We start from the raw sequence: 14,356 nt of genomic DNA on the forward strand, positions 1-14,356 counted from the left end.
GGAACCAGACACAAATCAAAAATAATAATTAAAGCTTTTTTTGGTTTCTTTTTTTGCAATGGAGTCAAGAGGAGAGCATAGTTAATATAACCCTCCTGGCCAGAGTATAAGCAATGATGAAACGAAATGCAAAATGGGAGATGGAAGGAGGGTCCGCAAAAGCGAACAGTTCACTATTTGCCACACATGAACGTGGGATCTGAATGAGAACGTGAATGTGGATGTGGATGTGAATGTGGATGTGAGCGTGGGTGATGCATGACGCTGAAAATGTTTAGGCCTAGTGTCTGGTGTCGCATTCATAGCCATTCATTCGGTTGCTGCCGTTTCGTGGTTGTCATTTGCCATTGCCATTGCCAGTGGCTGTGGTTGTTGTTGTTGTTGTAGCTTGTGGCTAACGTGCGAGCTTAGGATTTGAAAAACAATTTCACTGTTAGTGGAATGTCAGCGTCAGACTTGTATACGGTTCTAACTTTCTCTCTCTCTCTCTCTCTCTCCCTCGGAAAATCCAAACGTTAAATTTTAGCATAGGCGGTGCTCACATCACTAATTAGTGATGTGCAATAATCGTGTGGGGTAGCTTTGTTAGGTGGTGGGGTGGTTTACGAATTGGATTCGATGGCACATTGTAGCCGGTTCAGAGATTTGCGTGCGGAGTTGGCTGGGTTGGTTGGGGGGGAGAGGGGTGTACGTTAGTTCGCTTCCAAAAATTGCAACATTGTTAATCAACTGTGCGTGTCGCGCAGGCTGCATTTGAATTTGTAGCTGGAGCCGTAGTTGGGTATTCGGTTTGATTTTGAATTTGAGTTTGAGTTTTACATTTCATTTGCATTTCTTTTCCCTGTGTGGGCTTTTAGGCTATTGGGCTGCTCATTTACTTACGCACACTCAGAAAATCAATCGCTCTACAATTTAGAGAGTTAACCGAAAATTAAAATCGCTCTGAAAATTATAATATACAAAATAATTATTCAAATTAGAAAGTATCTTTTTCTATTTTGTCAGATATATATGTTTTAATATTATAAAGTATTTCCACAAATTAGAAATGCAATCCCTTATTCTTAGAATCAACACTTTGTAAAATTACGAAACAAGTCATGAAATTTGCTGTTTTCGTCTGCTCTCTTAGATCAGATGTCATATTGTTGCTGGCTTTGGTAGCATTATATTCATAAATATTTTTTTAAAATATTTTTTCTACGTTTTAGTAAGATTTACCGTTGAATTAGGAGAAAAGAAACACATTAGCGACTTTTTGTTCGAGTGTGGACGCATGTGGTAAATTATTGTAGCTTCTGAAAAGGGAAATGCAGAGATGTGATGCGAATTATCGGTAATATGAAATACCTATTCATTTCAATCAATTTCACAATGAATGTGATATCTGCATATCTGCCAATACACATCTTGCACGATTCCAGTGAAGGCACTAGCCTAATCTTGAGGAGAAATGGTTCCCCACATATTCTCTACAGAATTTAAGTTTGCTGATCGTGTTGGGCACTCTTTAAGTTGAAAATCCTTTTTCCTTATATTGAAACTAATTATCATTAATTACAGAATTATTTATTTAATATACCAAGTGGCAATTACTTGATTAATTATAATTATGTTGTTGTTAGTCTATTCCGTTACATCTCCAAATGTACTATTTCGATATTTATAGAGTATCGACTAATTATAGACTCGTACATCAGTTTTGGCTGCCAACATTTGTTACTGCTTTTGCTGTTGTCGGTTTTTACGTACAATTTGCAGCGCCGTGTAAATAAAAAGAGCTGAAGTTGCAACTCATTCACTTTGGACGTGATTTGATGTATGGGTGTGCAGCTGACAATATGGTTGCATTTAATTGACAAGCAAGACAGAATAGAGTAGAGCTGGCTAATTGAAATTTCATGTTCTGAAATAAGTGGGTAAACTGATGACAATTCGAACAGCATTGGATCGGGCAGAAGTGAATGGGAAGTCAACGCGACTCGCTAAAACTCGGTGGTTTGCAACACATCTGATCAAAATGGGGAAAGCACACTTTACACAATTACACAATTACTTGAAATTAAATAACTTACTTTCGATGTTCTCACACAGCCACAGACAGTGCCACAAATTGAGTTCTGCAAAAGATTGTCTATCATTGTTTGCACTGTGAGTGAAAGCCAAATCAACTTTTGAAATGTTCCATTACAATCAAGACTTTAGATATACTTCTTCTTCTTAATTACTTAATTAATATACCATTTGCAAATTAAGTTTGTTTTGTGTTACCGATAATTGCGAATTCGATTTCCAATATTGGTATAAATCAATTCGCGCTAGAAAATGAATCCGCAATTTGAAATTGATGGCCTTCCAATTGACATTTTGATTGATTGATCAACTGTGTACATTCAACATAAAGATTTTATCGGTTAAGAATCACCCAAGCTATATTCGAAAACATATTCTCATATTGATCTCATTACAATCACTTGTATCACAGTATAGGTCTGGGAGCAGGGTATCTGCTCGTTGGGTGTTCTTCACTAGAACAATTTGAGGCATTTGCACTTAGTAGGCATGCAAAGTATTCGGCCTCAGTCTGCTTTAGTCTGAACGATCGAACGAAGTCAAACAAATCGACAACAATTTTCCAAAATTTCATTTAATTTGATTCTTGAGGCAAGAGGATTGTTTAGATTCGGGGAAACAAGCAAAATGCAGTATCAACGTGAGCTAAAATTAGGGGATATCTTTCCTTCGTGCGGCGGTAGCGTTGATGCGGACAATCAATATCTACAGCAGGATCAGGATCAGGCTGAGGAGCAGGAGGAGCAGGAGGAGAAGCAGCTGCTGCCAGACGGAGGCGCAGTGACCGATCAGGCTGGGTGCAATGGGATTCAATCGGTGGGCGCAGTCGAGCTGATAATCAATCCGCATATCGAAAGGGAGGAGTTAAACAAACCGAATGGTCTACTGCGCTTCACACTGCGCATGGGATTCGGAGCCCTAATGCATCCGTATGAGTACGCCAAGGTTCTGATGCAATTGGGATACGAACCGTTGCCGGCAGTGGCCTCAACCAGCTGGCTGGGCCGGACAACGCTTGTGCTGCCGGGTGTGCATCAGTATATGCGGTATATCAAGCATACCGATGGCTTCATTGGCCTCTATCGCGGCCTGACGCCGCGCATCCTCGCCAGCGTCAGTTCAGCTCTCTTCGCCGATAGTCTTGTCCGGCTGTTGGGCATATCGGATGTGCCGCAAGTGTCGCAGGCAACGCATCCGTTGCGCGACTATGCCGGCAATTTGATGCGGGATGGCATTGTCATTGCCACCGGACTGGCCGTGTCACATCCCTTCTATGTGATCGCTGTGCGCCAGATGGCCCAGTTCGTTGGCCGGGAGATCGCCTACACAAGCATCTGTGGCAGTGTGCGTGAGATCTATGCCCAAGATGGTCTGGCTGGATTCTATGCGGGCTTTGCGCCCCGCCTGCTTGGCGATATGGGTGTGCTTCTCTGCACCAGCACCCTCACCGCCATCTGCAATCGCATCTTCTGGCTGCAGCCCGCCCAGCGTGAATACAATGCGGCTCTGTTGCAGTTCGCTGCCATTATGCTGCTGTATCCGTTGCAGGTTGTCGGCGCCTGCATGGCCTGCTCCGGCTCGGGCATTGCCGCTGGTGCCCCACCCTTTATGCCCATCTATGGCCAGTGGGTTGACTGTCTCGTCGATCTGGTGGCACGCGGTGATCATTTTCGTGGCGCCTTCACCATACGACGCACACTGCCCAAAATGCACACACAAATCCAGATGCCGCGCTTCTACTCGGATCCATTTGTCGTTTCTCGCAACATCTAATCGAGGAATTTCATGGAACTGAATTTGAACATTTTCATTTGTTGCTAACCATTAAAATATCAGTTAGATAAACTGCAGACTCGTTTTTCATTGGTGAAGTTCTGTAAGGGTATTAAATGGACAGAAATATGTATATATTCTTGGCCAGCATCAAAAGCCGTGTCGATTTTGCCATATCCGTCTGTCTGTCTGTCCGTCTGTCTGTCTGCATCTGCATTTGGAATTTGGGACGTGAAGTGGGTGCCATTGTTTAGAGTAAGTAGTTCAATGGTTTTTGTTGTTGGGGCAGCTTGCACTAATTTGAATTATTTAACGAGGATACAGAAATCAAGTCTCGCACACACTCAGACAAACAAGGACATGCAAGGACACATTTGTGGTCTCCATTGGGCGAGCCTGTTTTAATTCATAAGCGACCGAATGCATGGCTGCATTGTGGAAAGTGGCAAGTGGCAAGTGGCAAGTGTGGTGAATGTGGCAAGTGCGGGGAATGGAATTGTTGTTGTAAGCGGACTCATTCGTTCCGTTTTTCTTGGGTGCTGCACAAAATGTCAACAGAGATTAAGAGATGGAAATCAGTTCATATACAAGATTTTATATACCAAGCAGAGCGGCACACACACACACACACACACACACACACGCAGAGAGAAGATAATGCAGAACAGGCAGCTGCACGTAGTGAAAATATCAAAAATCTTTAACAAAATGTGTCCAGTGTTTTTGCGGACGTCAGGGCAAATAGAGACGTTGAGGAGAAGTTAGGCTAAAGACCAAATTCAGTTTTGCTTCATCTAAATGCACCACATTTGTCTGTGTGTGTGTGTGATGCTGTTGTTGTTGTTGTTGGCCAGGTTCATTTAGGCCAGAGATATCAAAAGTCAGAAGTTAGATCACAGCCCGCAGAGAGTTCATGAAATAAACGACCCGTTATTACATGTGTGTCTCTCTGCCTGTCTCTGTGTGTGTGTGTGTGTGTGTGTGTCTCTGTGTGTGTGTGTGTGTCTCTGTGTGTGTGTGTGTCTCTGTGTGTTTGAATATATTAGGTGTGCTATGTATTTGCATATGAGATGTACACGTGCCGCATTCAACAATCACGAAACGAACACGAACCCAAAATTAAGCAACAAAACTGTTTTCCAATAATATTTATTAAAAATGTGACTAGTCTGGATTTGGGCCAAGTATTATTATACAAAGAGCTGTTGGTTCTTTGCTTGTGTATACATAAATGAAGTATGTTAGTTAGTTGCTTGATGTTAGTAGAAGGACAGAAATATGACAGCACTATTGTCTAATTGCATTTGAAATGGCTTGATTTTAGTTAGAGTGTTCGCGTCACGAACTGAAGCAACTCTAATGCACTTAGTTGCATATGATGGCAATGACAATGACAATGCCCGGCCAGCAACACTGCCATACTGCACTGCACTCAACCCAACCAAATAGGGCTGACTGACTGAATCACCAAAGAATGCAATCAGCAACTAATGTGACCAAGCAGACCAACTGAATGGAACCGGCTACCAAAAATCCGAGCTGTAGTCACTTTCTGGACAGCCTTGTGACATCTACGCATGCATGCAACATGCATGCCCAACATCATCAACGCAGTCTCCACGCCACGCCACTTCACGCCCATCGCCCATCGCCCATCCCATATCCTTAATCTCTCGTCCTGCACAGTTCACAGTCTTCGTGTTGTCTTCTTGTGTCTTGCTTGTGCCGCCCTGCAAAATGCAATTAGGCTAACGATGCAACACAATTTTGTCTTTAACTTTCACTGTGTGCGAGTGAGCGAGATGGCGACAATATACGCCTCACTCTTCTAAGCAGCGAAGCGCACACAGCTTTTGCCCATATTCGTTGCGAGATGCGATCAAAAAATTGTCAGCGATTTCATTTGATTTTGGCACGCACAAACTCAGCTATCAACTGACTAATTTGTGCATAGATAAATCAGTCTACATTTCATATAATATCACAACTTTATATCTTTACTTTAGTTTTTTTTTTTGTATTATTTTTATTTATTCTGTGGTCACTTTTTGAAGCTTCCCTTTTCACTCAAACTCTCCTTGCACAAATTTTCAGTTGAAGTACACAGAAAATAAATTAAAACACAGCTAAGCATGCAACATAGAAAAATACATTCATAAACTGAATTTTGTGCTAAAAATTTGATCAATAATTAATTATTTACTTAATCGAAATAATACAATTATATAAGTATCTAATTAATTATATTGTTTTATAATATTTTTATTTTCGATTTTCACTTATTTTCATCATTTCATTTGAACTTTCGACTGAGTTTTGTTGTCAGGCTCGTTTAGTGAAATGGAAGTAGAAGCAAATTCTTTGTCTTTGTTCGTCTTTGCCCACTTAATCTTATTGTAATATTTACTCTATTTGAGTTCAAATAAATAAATTCTTCAATCTCATTGTAAGAATTTGATTTTTCCTTGCGTCTCTTCCAGGATATTACATTACTGTAGAATGTACAATGTATGCGAAAAATATGAATTGCTTTAGTTTTTCTCTATTTTCCGTTCCATTATTCAACTACGTAAACCCATTTTTATTTATATAATCTTAACAATTTATGAAAAAATAATTCCGATTTGAATCGAAATCGATTGGGTGAAAATTGATTGTATGCATTGGATTTTTTTCGGTGTATTTTATAGAATGCGGGTAGACACAAACTTTTATGTATTTTGCATTGTCTGCGTGTGGGCCAGAAATGTCGAACAAATGATACATTTGCTGTGTATTGACTTAACTCGAGATTTGTTTCTGACTTAATTATTATAATCTGTTGTGTGGCCAAATATCACAATAATAAATATTAATTTGCAGCAAATTGTGAGTTATGATTTCTGAATATTGAATGTGTAATTCATTTAAACAGCAAGTACGTCAAAGCTAAAAAATGTTTACAACTCGTGTCTTCGACTCGTTTCGCTTTGATTGTTTTCAATGTTAACAACAATTTACACATGCATACATCATAATTAACACCAGACAACCAATTCACATGGATTCAGTCAACAAAAAGTGAACATATTAATATTTATTGCAAGTGTTGCACAGCAAACGATAAAGTTGGGACTCCACCTGAATAGCGTCAGGTGTGGCAAGGAATTTGAATGGCTTGTCATTGCGGAAAGTAATCTAAATGTTGTTACTGCATTCCAATACATATATACATACACACATATTTATATATATATATATATATATAAGTATAACTATTTAACTGTTTAAATATGCATACAATTCGAGTTACGTGCAAGCATCTCGATTAATTTAATATGTGAAGATGTTTGGTTTGTGTGTGGAATTAAATATTTGTGAAATGATTGAGAAAACAATAAATTAAAATATAAAGTAGACTATAACCACTGTTCTGCAAACAACCCCGTTAATAGGAAACAAATTAAAAAGGATTTCATTTTCAATTTGAATTGTTGCATTAGTCAACTTTTGCTTGAATTATCAACAGTTGATATTGGCATAGTTTTCGATTTTCTAACATACAAAATCTGGCAATCACTCGCATATATGCTAATCAGTTTTTATTGTTTATTTATTTTTTAGTGAATTGGTTTTTGCAATCCGCTTTAATTTAAGAAATGAGTTAAAGTTAATTAAGCATACGCCGCATGGGCAATCGACTTCCGGTGACAACGCGACAGCGGATTCAATACATAAATCCAATTAACACACTATAAACCACACACAACCACACACACACACACACACACACACACACACACACACACACACACACACACAAGCATGAACAGGCAGACGGAAAAGGTGTTAATCGACGTAATTTTGATGTAAAACAAGTGATGAGAATGATATTGTGTATATTATCACCGCATATGTGACGCGTAATTAACACCAACAGCAGCAACAACAATAACAACAATCATCTGCCAAGTTAATGAGCCATCGTTGATTATGCATATGAGTTGCGGTTTGTGTGTGTGTGTCTGCTTGTGTGTGTAAAGAGTTTCATTCACTTTTCGCACATCAAATTAAAATGTTACATATGCTAATGAAATCAACCAAAATTATAACCAATTATGAATACCTTAATGGGATTTGCCAATGTGACACACACACACACACACACACACTGAGCTGGGCTTATGTAGCCATACTATAGTAGTCGCTCGGAAATTAAATCATATTTTATAAGTCTTCACAACTCGAGAATACATATATGCATTTTCTGTGAAACTTTCCTAGCTTGGTCAAGAATGCATCAATTCAGAGAAGTTCAACTGTATTTTGATGCATGTATATTATGTGTGTGTGCGTATGTGTGTGTATGTGTGTGTATTTCTTAAAGCCAAGTCAATTGTTTAAAGTGAAAAGTGAAAATAAGGCAAGTCGGGGCAAGGCAAGCAAAGGTAAGGCAGTTGAGCATCAGGCCAAGCATGGCAGGCAGTCAAAAAACGCAGCCAGGTGTAAATTACAAACTTGTAAGATTTTTGCCTGGCATTTCCTGCCCAACCTCCTCATGGGCCCAGCTACCGGCAGAGGAGCTTTCAGCTCGTTGCCTGTCGTCTCATAACTGAAGCTGAGTGCAAGACTCAAGTTACTGTTTTAGCACAGCAGTGGGGATGGGTGGGGGTGGAGACAGGCGACTGTGTCGTGTCTTCTTCACGTAATGCCAACAATTACGCAGCTGAATATTTTATGAGCCAAGCAGATTAATATGAATATTTTATTATCATTTTAGATTCCGTATTTCTTTGTTGCCCAGCCAAGCAGCTCTCTTCCTTTGTGGCTCTCTGGCTCTTGCTCTCACTCTCACTCTCGCTCTCGCTCTCGCTCTTTGTGGCAGTCAAGCCATTTCGGCCCCCCGTTGCAGTGTCAGCCGAGGCTAAGCCAGGGCCAGCTCAGCCAAGCCAAACTCAAGTCGAAAGCATGTCCAAAAATATGCTTTATGTGCCTTTGCATTTGAGTGTTGTTTTTTTGGTTTCTTGTTTTTCGCTTTAAGGTTTTTCGTTTGCCTTAATAGTCGACCCTTTAGCTCTGGCTATATTCATTTTTTCATTGACCTAGATGTGCATATAGCTAAAGCGGTGAATCTTCAAATACAGAAAATCAATTCATCATAATAATATTAGCGCTTTTCATATTTTATTCAATTTGAAATAGACGTACAAAAATCGTATGCTGTACATACATAATTTATGGAAAATTCAATTAAAATGTACTGCTTTCAAATCGTAATTATAACAAATAATAAATATAGCAAATATTATAGCAATTTATTTAATTTACGCTCCAGTTATTTATTCATTCAATTTTGGATAACTATCCTCATAGATGCTTGCAAAACATTGTATTTATTTATTAGTCAGTGTATTTCAAATTCGATGCTTTTGATGAGAACTGTAGAAGTTGCCATTTCGTTGCCCACAGCTTTTTTGCACCTTTTGATGGAGTCAAAAATGCTTTTTGCTGCTGGCAAAAAAAAAAAAAACACATTCACACACAGAGGCAAAGACACACACTTACCAAAAACAAGAGGAGGGTGAGGCCAGAGCGAAAATGTGGTGAGAACGGAATTTATGACCACGAGCCTTCAAAGGGCCAAGCTGCCTAAATGTTTTGCGCCAGGCACTTGCCTGTTCCAGACTTGCCAAATAAAAACTATAAGCCAACACAAATATTTTGGGGGACCATCACTGGGGGTGATGGGGGAGGGGGGTTGCGCCACCTAAGTTGCCTCCTCAGAAAAATGAAAATAAACAAAGAATGCATATCTTTGGCACGTCGAAGATTGCATACCCTTGCAAGACCGGAGTTAATCTGCTGACATCTAAAGTTTAGTGCGGATTACGAGATACTTTTATGTTTTTGTACATTCTAAACAAGTTTTATTTATACATTTTCTGTTTCACGACTGTCTGTAAACTGAATACTCCACCTTAGTGACAGTAGAATACGGATATATGCCAAGTTTCAAAAAGATAGCTCAACAGTGATGATGCTGATCAGAAATATGTATTCTTTATGGTACCGGAGACATCTTCTTCAATGCGTTACAAGAATTATGAGTAAGTTATAATAACCTCAACAGGCAACAAATTACAAAAAAAAAGGAATGATTTTCATTTGTTGCGTTGCTGAAAATTTCATGGGCTATGAGCAAAGCAATTACAGCGGCGTCCCCTAAAACGGGAGGAGGAACATCCTCTCTTGTAGGTGGCACCCCTTGAGCCAACTATGTGAAATAGTCGTAATATGCTCATCATCTCAGCCCGAGTACACAATATATTCGGCCAATAAATGCGCTTTCAAGTGCCAACACCACGCCTCCTTCTGAACCACCCCCCCAGTGTCGGCAAAGTAGGGCGGTACGATGCTGTGGCACCCTCTGATTTATGCAGCGCCATAAAACAGGCGAGTCACACACACAGACACACGTAAAGTTGGTAAGGTTGAACAACCAAAAATGTAGGAGGGAAAGTGCCCAAAGGGCCAAACTCGACCCAGAGACGGAACCAGAGTCATAGCCGGAGCCGGCGCCTGTGTCAGAGTCTGAGCCAGAGCCAGAGCCAGAGCATCGGCTGTCTTAACTTAGTGCCCCAAATGGCAGCAGCTCAAAGTGTTTCGATGCAATCCTGTCAAGTGGCATCAAGAGAAACGCAGCAAGAGTAGCGTTGAGTTGGTTAGCAAAAAAATTCCCGAAATTAGAGTTGAATACACTTCAGTTTCGATGGCTCGAGTTAAGATCAAACATTCACATCAGGTGAACAATGCTGCTCGTTGATTGAAATTGATTGTTATTTTGTATTATGTGGCATGCCTCATGCACTGCGATCTGTTAGATCTATTGTGCCCCACCCCTCTGAGCCGGTAGCTCTTCTATTCCGGCACGAATGCGAGAATCTGTGTCAAGCGGACGGTTTCCAAAATATGTTTCCCTATTCATTATTTTTTTTGCATTCGAACTTTGCAAACTTTGCAAAGGCAATTGTAATTTGTTTTGATTTTAGTTTATCGTTAGCAAAAATATGCTTTAAACTCTTTTTAGTCAATATATTACTTCAGATAAGACTTAAGACTCTTCCTTATTTAATAATATTTTCAGGTTAATTGTAGCAACTACAACAACATCAGACACGATGTATCAAATTGAACGATTTCTCGATTTTTCGCGTATTTTCAACAAATTAAATAATATTGCATTTAATCAGTTAGCATACTGCAAACTGATCCAACTGACCCAGACGACAGCTCTATGTTTCATATAAAACATGAGAAAGAACTGCAAGTCATGCATCCTTCAATGGAAGTCTCTGGAGCTGTGAGCATTATAATGCATACTTTTGTTGTACTCCGACTCCGACTCCGACTACGACTGATTCTACTTTTTGCCTTGTGTTGCACGTATTATTATGGGAGGGCGGAACGCCCGCTGTCGGGGCGAATGCAACAGGCATCAAACTGGACGCTCCTCATTTTGTTGTCTCGTATAAATTCAGTGCATGTTTCGTGCGATTTTTCTGGCCACATGCCTCGCTGCACTTCAATCAAAATCAAATATTACATGCTGTGGCAATGGGGAACCGCCTGCTAAGACTCAACTCCAGCTGCACCTTCTGTTCGCTCCTTCCATGTTTGAGTTTTATCCAGGGTCTGCCATATTGCAGGCCAGGCAGCCAGGCAGTCCAGCCAGGCAGGCCAGCCAGGCAGGCAAGCAGGCAGCAGGCAGCAGGCCGAAAGCCATGTGGTATGCGGCATGAATCATGAGTCATGAGGCATTCAACCCTGGACACCAGTCACATCCATCCATATGCATCTTTACAGTTCTTATTGCCTTTTGTGTTGTGTTGTGCTTGGTTAGATGCAACTGACTCTTCTGACTCGGCTAGAGGCTTGATTACGCACGTTTATTACTGGTTGGGGCTTCGATTCCCAGCTCTTTGGTGTAACCATGGCGCACGGTTACGGTTAAGGATTCCGGATACGCTGCGATACAATTCACTCCGACTATCAGTGTCTGTCGACTGTGCTTATCAATATGCGATGTGTGAGCTGCTGTTGTACAACATGATTACTTGCAAATCACGTGATTGTGATTATTACACACACACACACACACACACACACACACACACACACACACACTGTGGGCGTGAGATTATGCTGTTGCCGCTTCAAAAATTGCCGGATATGCTGCACAATGGATGCGAGCAAATATATACATATATCCTTTCTTTTGTATTTGATTCCATTGCGCTATTGATCAACACCCCGTATATATCAAATGATTCGTAATTATTATTATTTATTTGTGTACATGACGAACTCAAGTCTGTATTATATAGATTATAGATTAGATTATAATCCGTATAATTATTGATGTGACTTACTTCCGATTTGATGGAGGTGAAATTGTTGTCTTCCGAAAGTAGTAGTGAAATTTGCTCGTAAGTTTCTTTTCAATTAAATTATATAAATTTATAAACTATATAAAATATTTTCCAAAATTATGTTTAATATTAATAAAATTCACAAGAAAAGTAATGTTAAGAATTCTGTGGGTACACCTGGAAACTAGACATATTTTTCTAAATATTAAAAAAAAATTGGAATTACGAAAAGATAAACAGTGGTAAAAATAAACTTACTGAATGACAAGAGAAAGTATAACAATTTTCTAGATTTCAGGACGATTTCATTTCTGAGTATACCAAACAAAATTTGAAATATGCTTCGCCAATAAACAAATATCCAGTATCATCCAGTGTATACCAGTGACTTACCTTCGCTGGGCTGTGACAACAGCATTTCCGTTTCCTGTCGGGTCTATTGTCTGATCGGGGAATATTCATTCTCATGCTTTATTTTAGACACCCATGCTTTCAGCGAGTGCCAGTTTTGACTGGCTTGCTGCACATCTTGCAACAAGTTGGCTAGCCCATTTGCCCCGTCCATTGAATTGCACTCATCCACATTTTATTTATAATTAAACTATTTTTGTTACTGGCGATTTCGGCGCCGACATCGTTGAATTGTTCCATGAATATTAATTTGGTGTTCAGGGGCCGCAACAATGCAAACTAAAACCTGAATTACAACTAAATATTTATAACTCATTTTGTGTGTACGCAACGCACACAAAAACGACACACATGCCTATAAATAATGGAAAAACTGCAAACACACACACACACACTCAAATATACACACATCGAGAGAGAAAAGAGCTGAAAATGCCGACAGTTTTTTGGTATAAAATATACAAATGGATATTTTGGGGCGTTTGTTGTTGTGTCGCGTGAAAATACACAAAATTAACTTGTATTTAAAATTTAATTAAAACTTTTGCTGTTATTTACATATACCAAATGCAAGTGTGTGTGTGTATGTGTGTGTGGGGGTGTGTGAGGGTGTGTGTCTGCCTTTACCAGAATGCGCTGCAAGGTAGGCAACACTTTTTGTGCGACCGCTTAACTTTCGCTGAAAAGGGCGGTGTGTGTGTGTGTGTGTGTGGGTTTGGGGGGAGGCGGTCAGATGGTGATGTTTTGGTTGTTGGCATACTCTGGACATTAAATTAAATCATTTTGTATTATAGCTACAACAAATTTATGTGTTTGTGTGTTGAATTGAAATTTTGCGCGTACAATTTTTGATTTATCGCATCAGAAAAAGATGTCCATGCAATGGAAGGGAGGTGAAGGGGTATGCACCGCCGAAAAGGGAGTGCAGGTGGCATAGAGTGCTGTGGCTTTTGCTTTCTCCATCCGTGCTGGCTAAGTGGTTTTTGCGGTTTTACACTGTTTAGTATAATTAGTACTTTTGACCGCGTTTTGTGAAATGCGGTTGCAAATTCTAAATTGAAACTTTGAAGGCATTAAATCCCGGATTCCATTCCCACATTCTCCCATCAGTTAAAACAATACAAAATATGTAAAAATTACAATTTATTTACAGGCCTAATTGGCTTAATGGAATGCACTTGGTATAAGTTTGTCAAAAAAAAGAAGGCTATTGTTGCCCAACTAGCTGATGCCCTTTACTCAATCCAACACTGTGACAAATCGTGACTTTAAGATTGCAACTTGATACTTTGAGAATTTTCAATTCTACGCAACTTCGCACCTACCTAAAACTGTTTCTGTCTTTTATGAATTGGGTCGCATATAAGAGGAGGACGGAGAGTGCAGGCTTTACTGTACGCTATTGCGATTTGTGGTGCTAATAAACCGGCATTGAAGGCCACACGAACCACCCAAAGCTAAATTTGAGAGAAAACCACTCGACTGACCGCCGCCACCAGCGCAAGCACCACAAGCACCATAAACCCCGCCAAAATTCGCTTTATCGTCTTGTGCGCAATTTCAATTTATGGTAAATTAATTTGTAATTAATTTTTCGTGCGCAACGAAACGAGACCAAATGAAACGGAATGGAACGGAATGGAATGGAACGGAACGGATCGCTATGAAATGAATTTCTATTACCACATTCG

The 14,356-nt window shown here is 39.9% G+C and overlaps 1 protein-coding gene across 1 annotated transcript; it reads left to right on the top strand.

Annotated features, from left to right (window-relative positions):
• The first annotated feature begins 2,633 nt into the window (after positions 1–2,633).
• LOC6565377 (mitochondrial carrier homolog 2) lies at positions 2,634–3,919 on the top strand. The gene has a single exon (XM_001991276.2). It carries the CDS (start codon positions 2,701–2,703, stop codon positions 3,844–3,846), a length of 1,146 nt encoding a protein of 381 aa, XP_001991312.1. The 5' UTR covers positions 2,634–2,700; the 3' UTR covers positions 3,847–3,919.
• Positions 3,920–14,356: the final 10,437 nt, after the last annotated feature.

Source organism: Drosophila grimshawi, unplaced genomic scaffold (genome assembly GCF_018153295.1).
Source record: "Drosophila grimshawi isolate 15287-2541.00 unplaced genomic scaffold, ASM1815329v1 contig_848, whole genome shotgun sequence".
Taxonomy (NCBI): Eukaryota; Metazoa; Arthropoda; class Insecta; order Diptera; family Drosophilidae; genus Drosophila; species Drosophila grimshawi.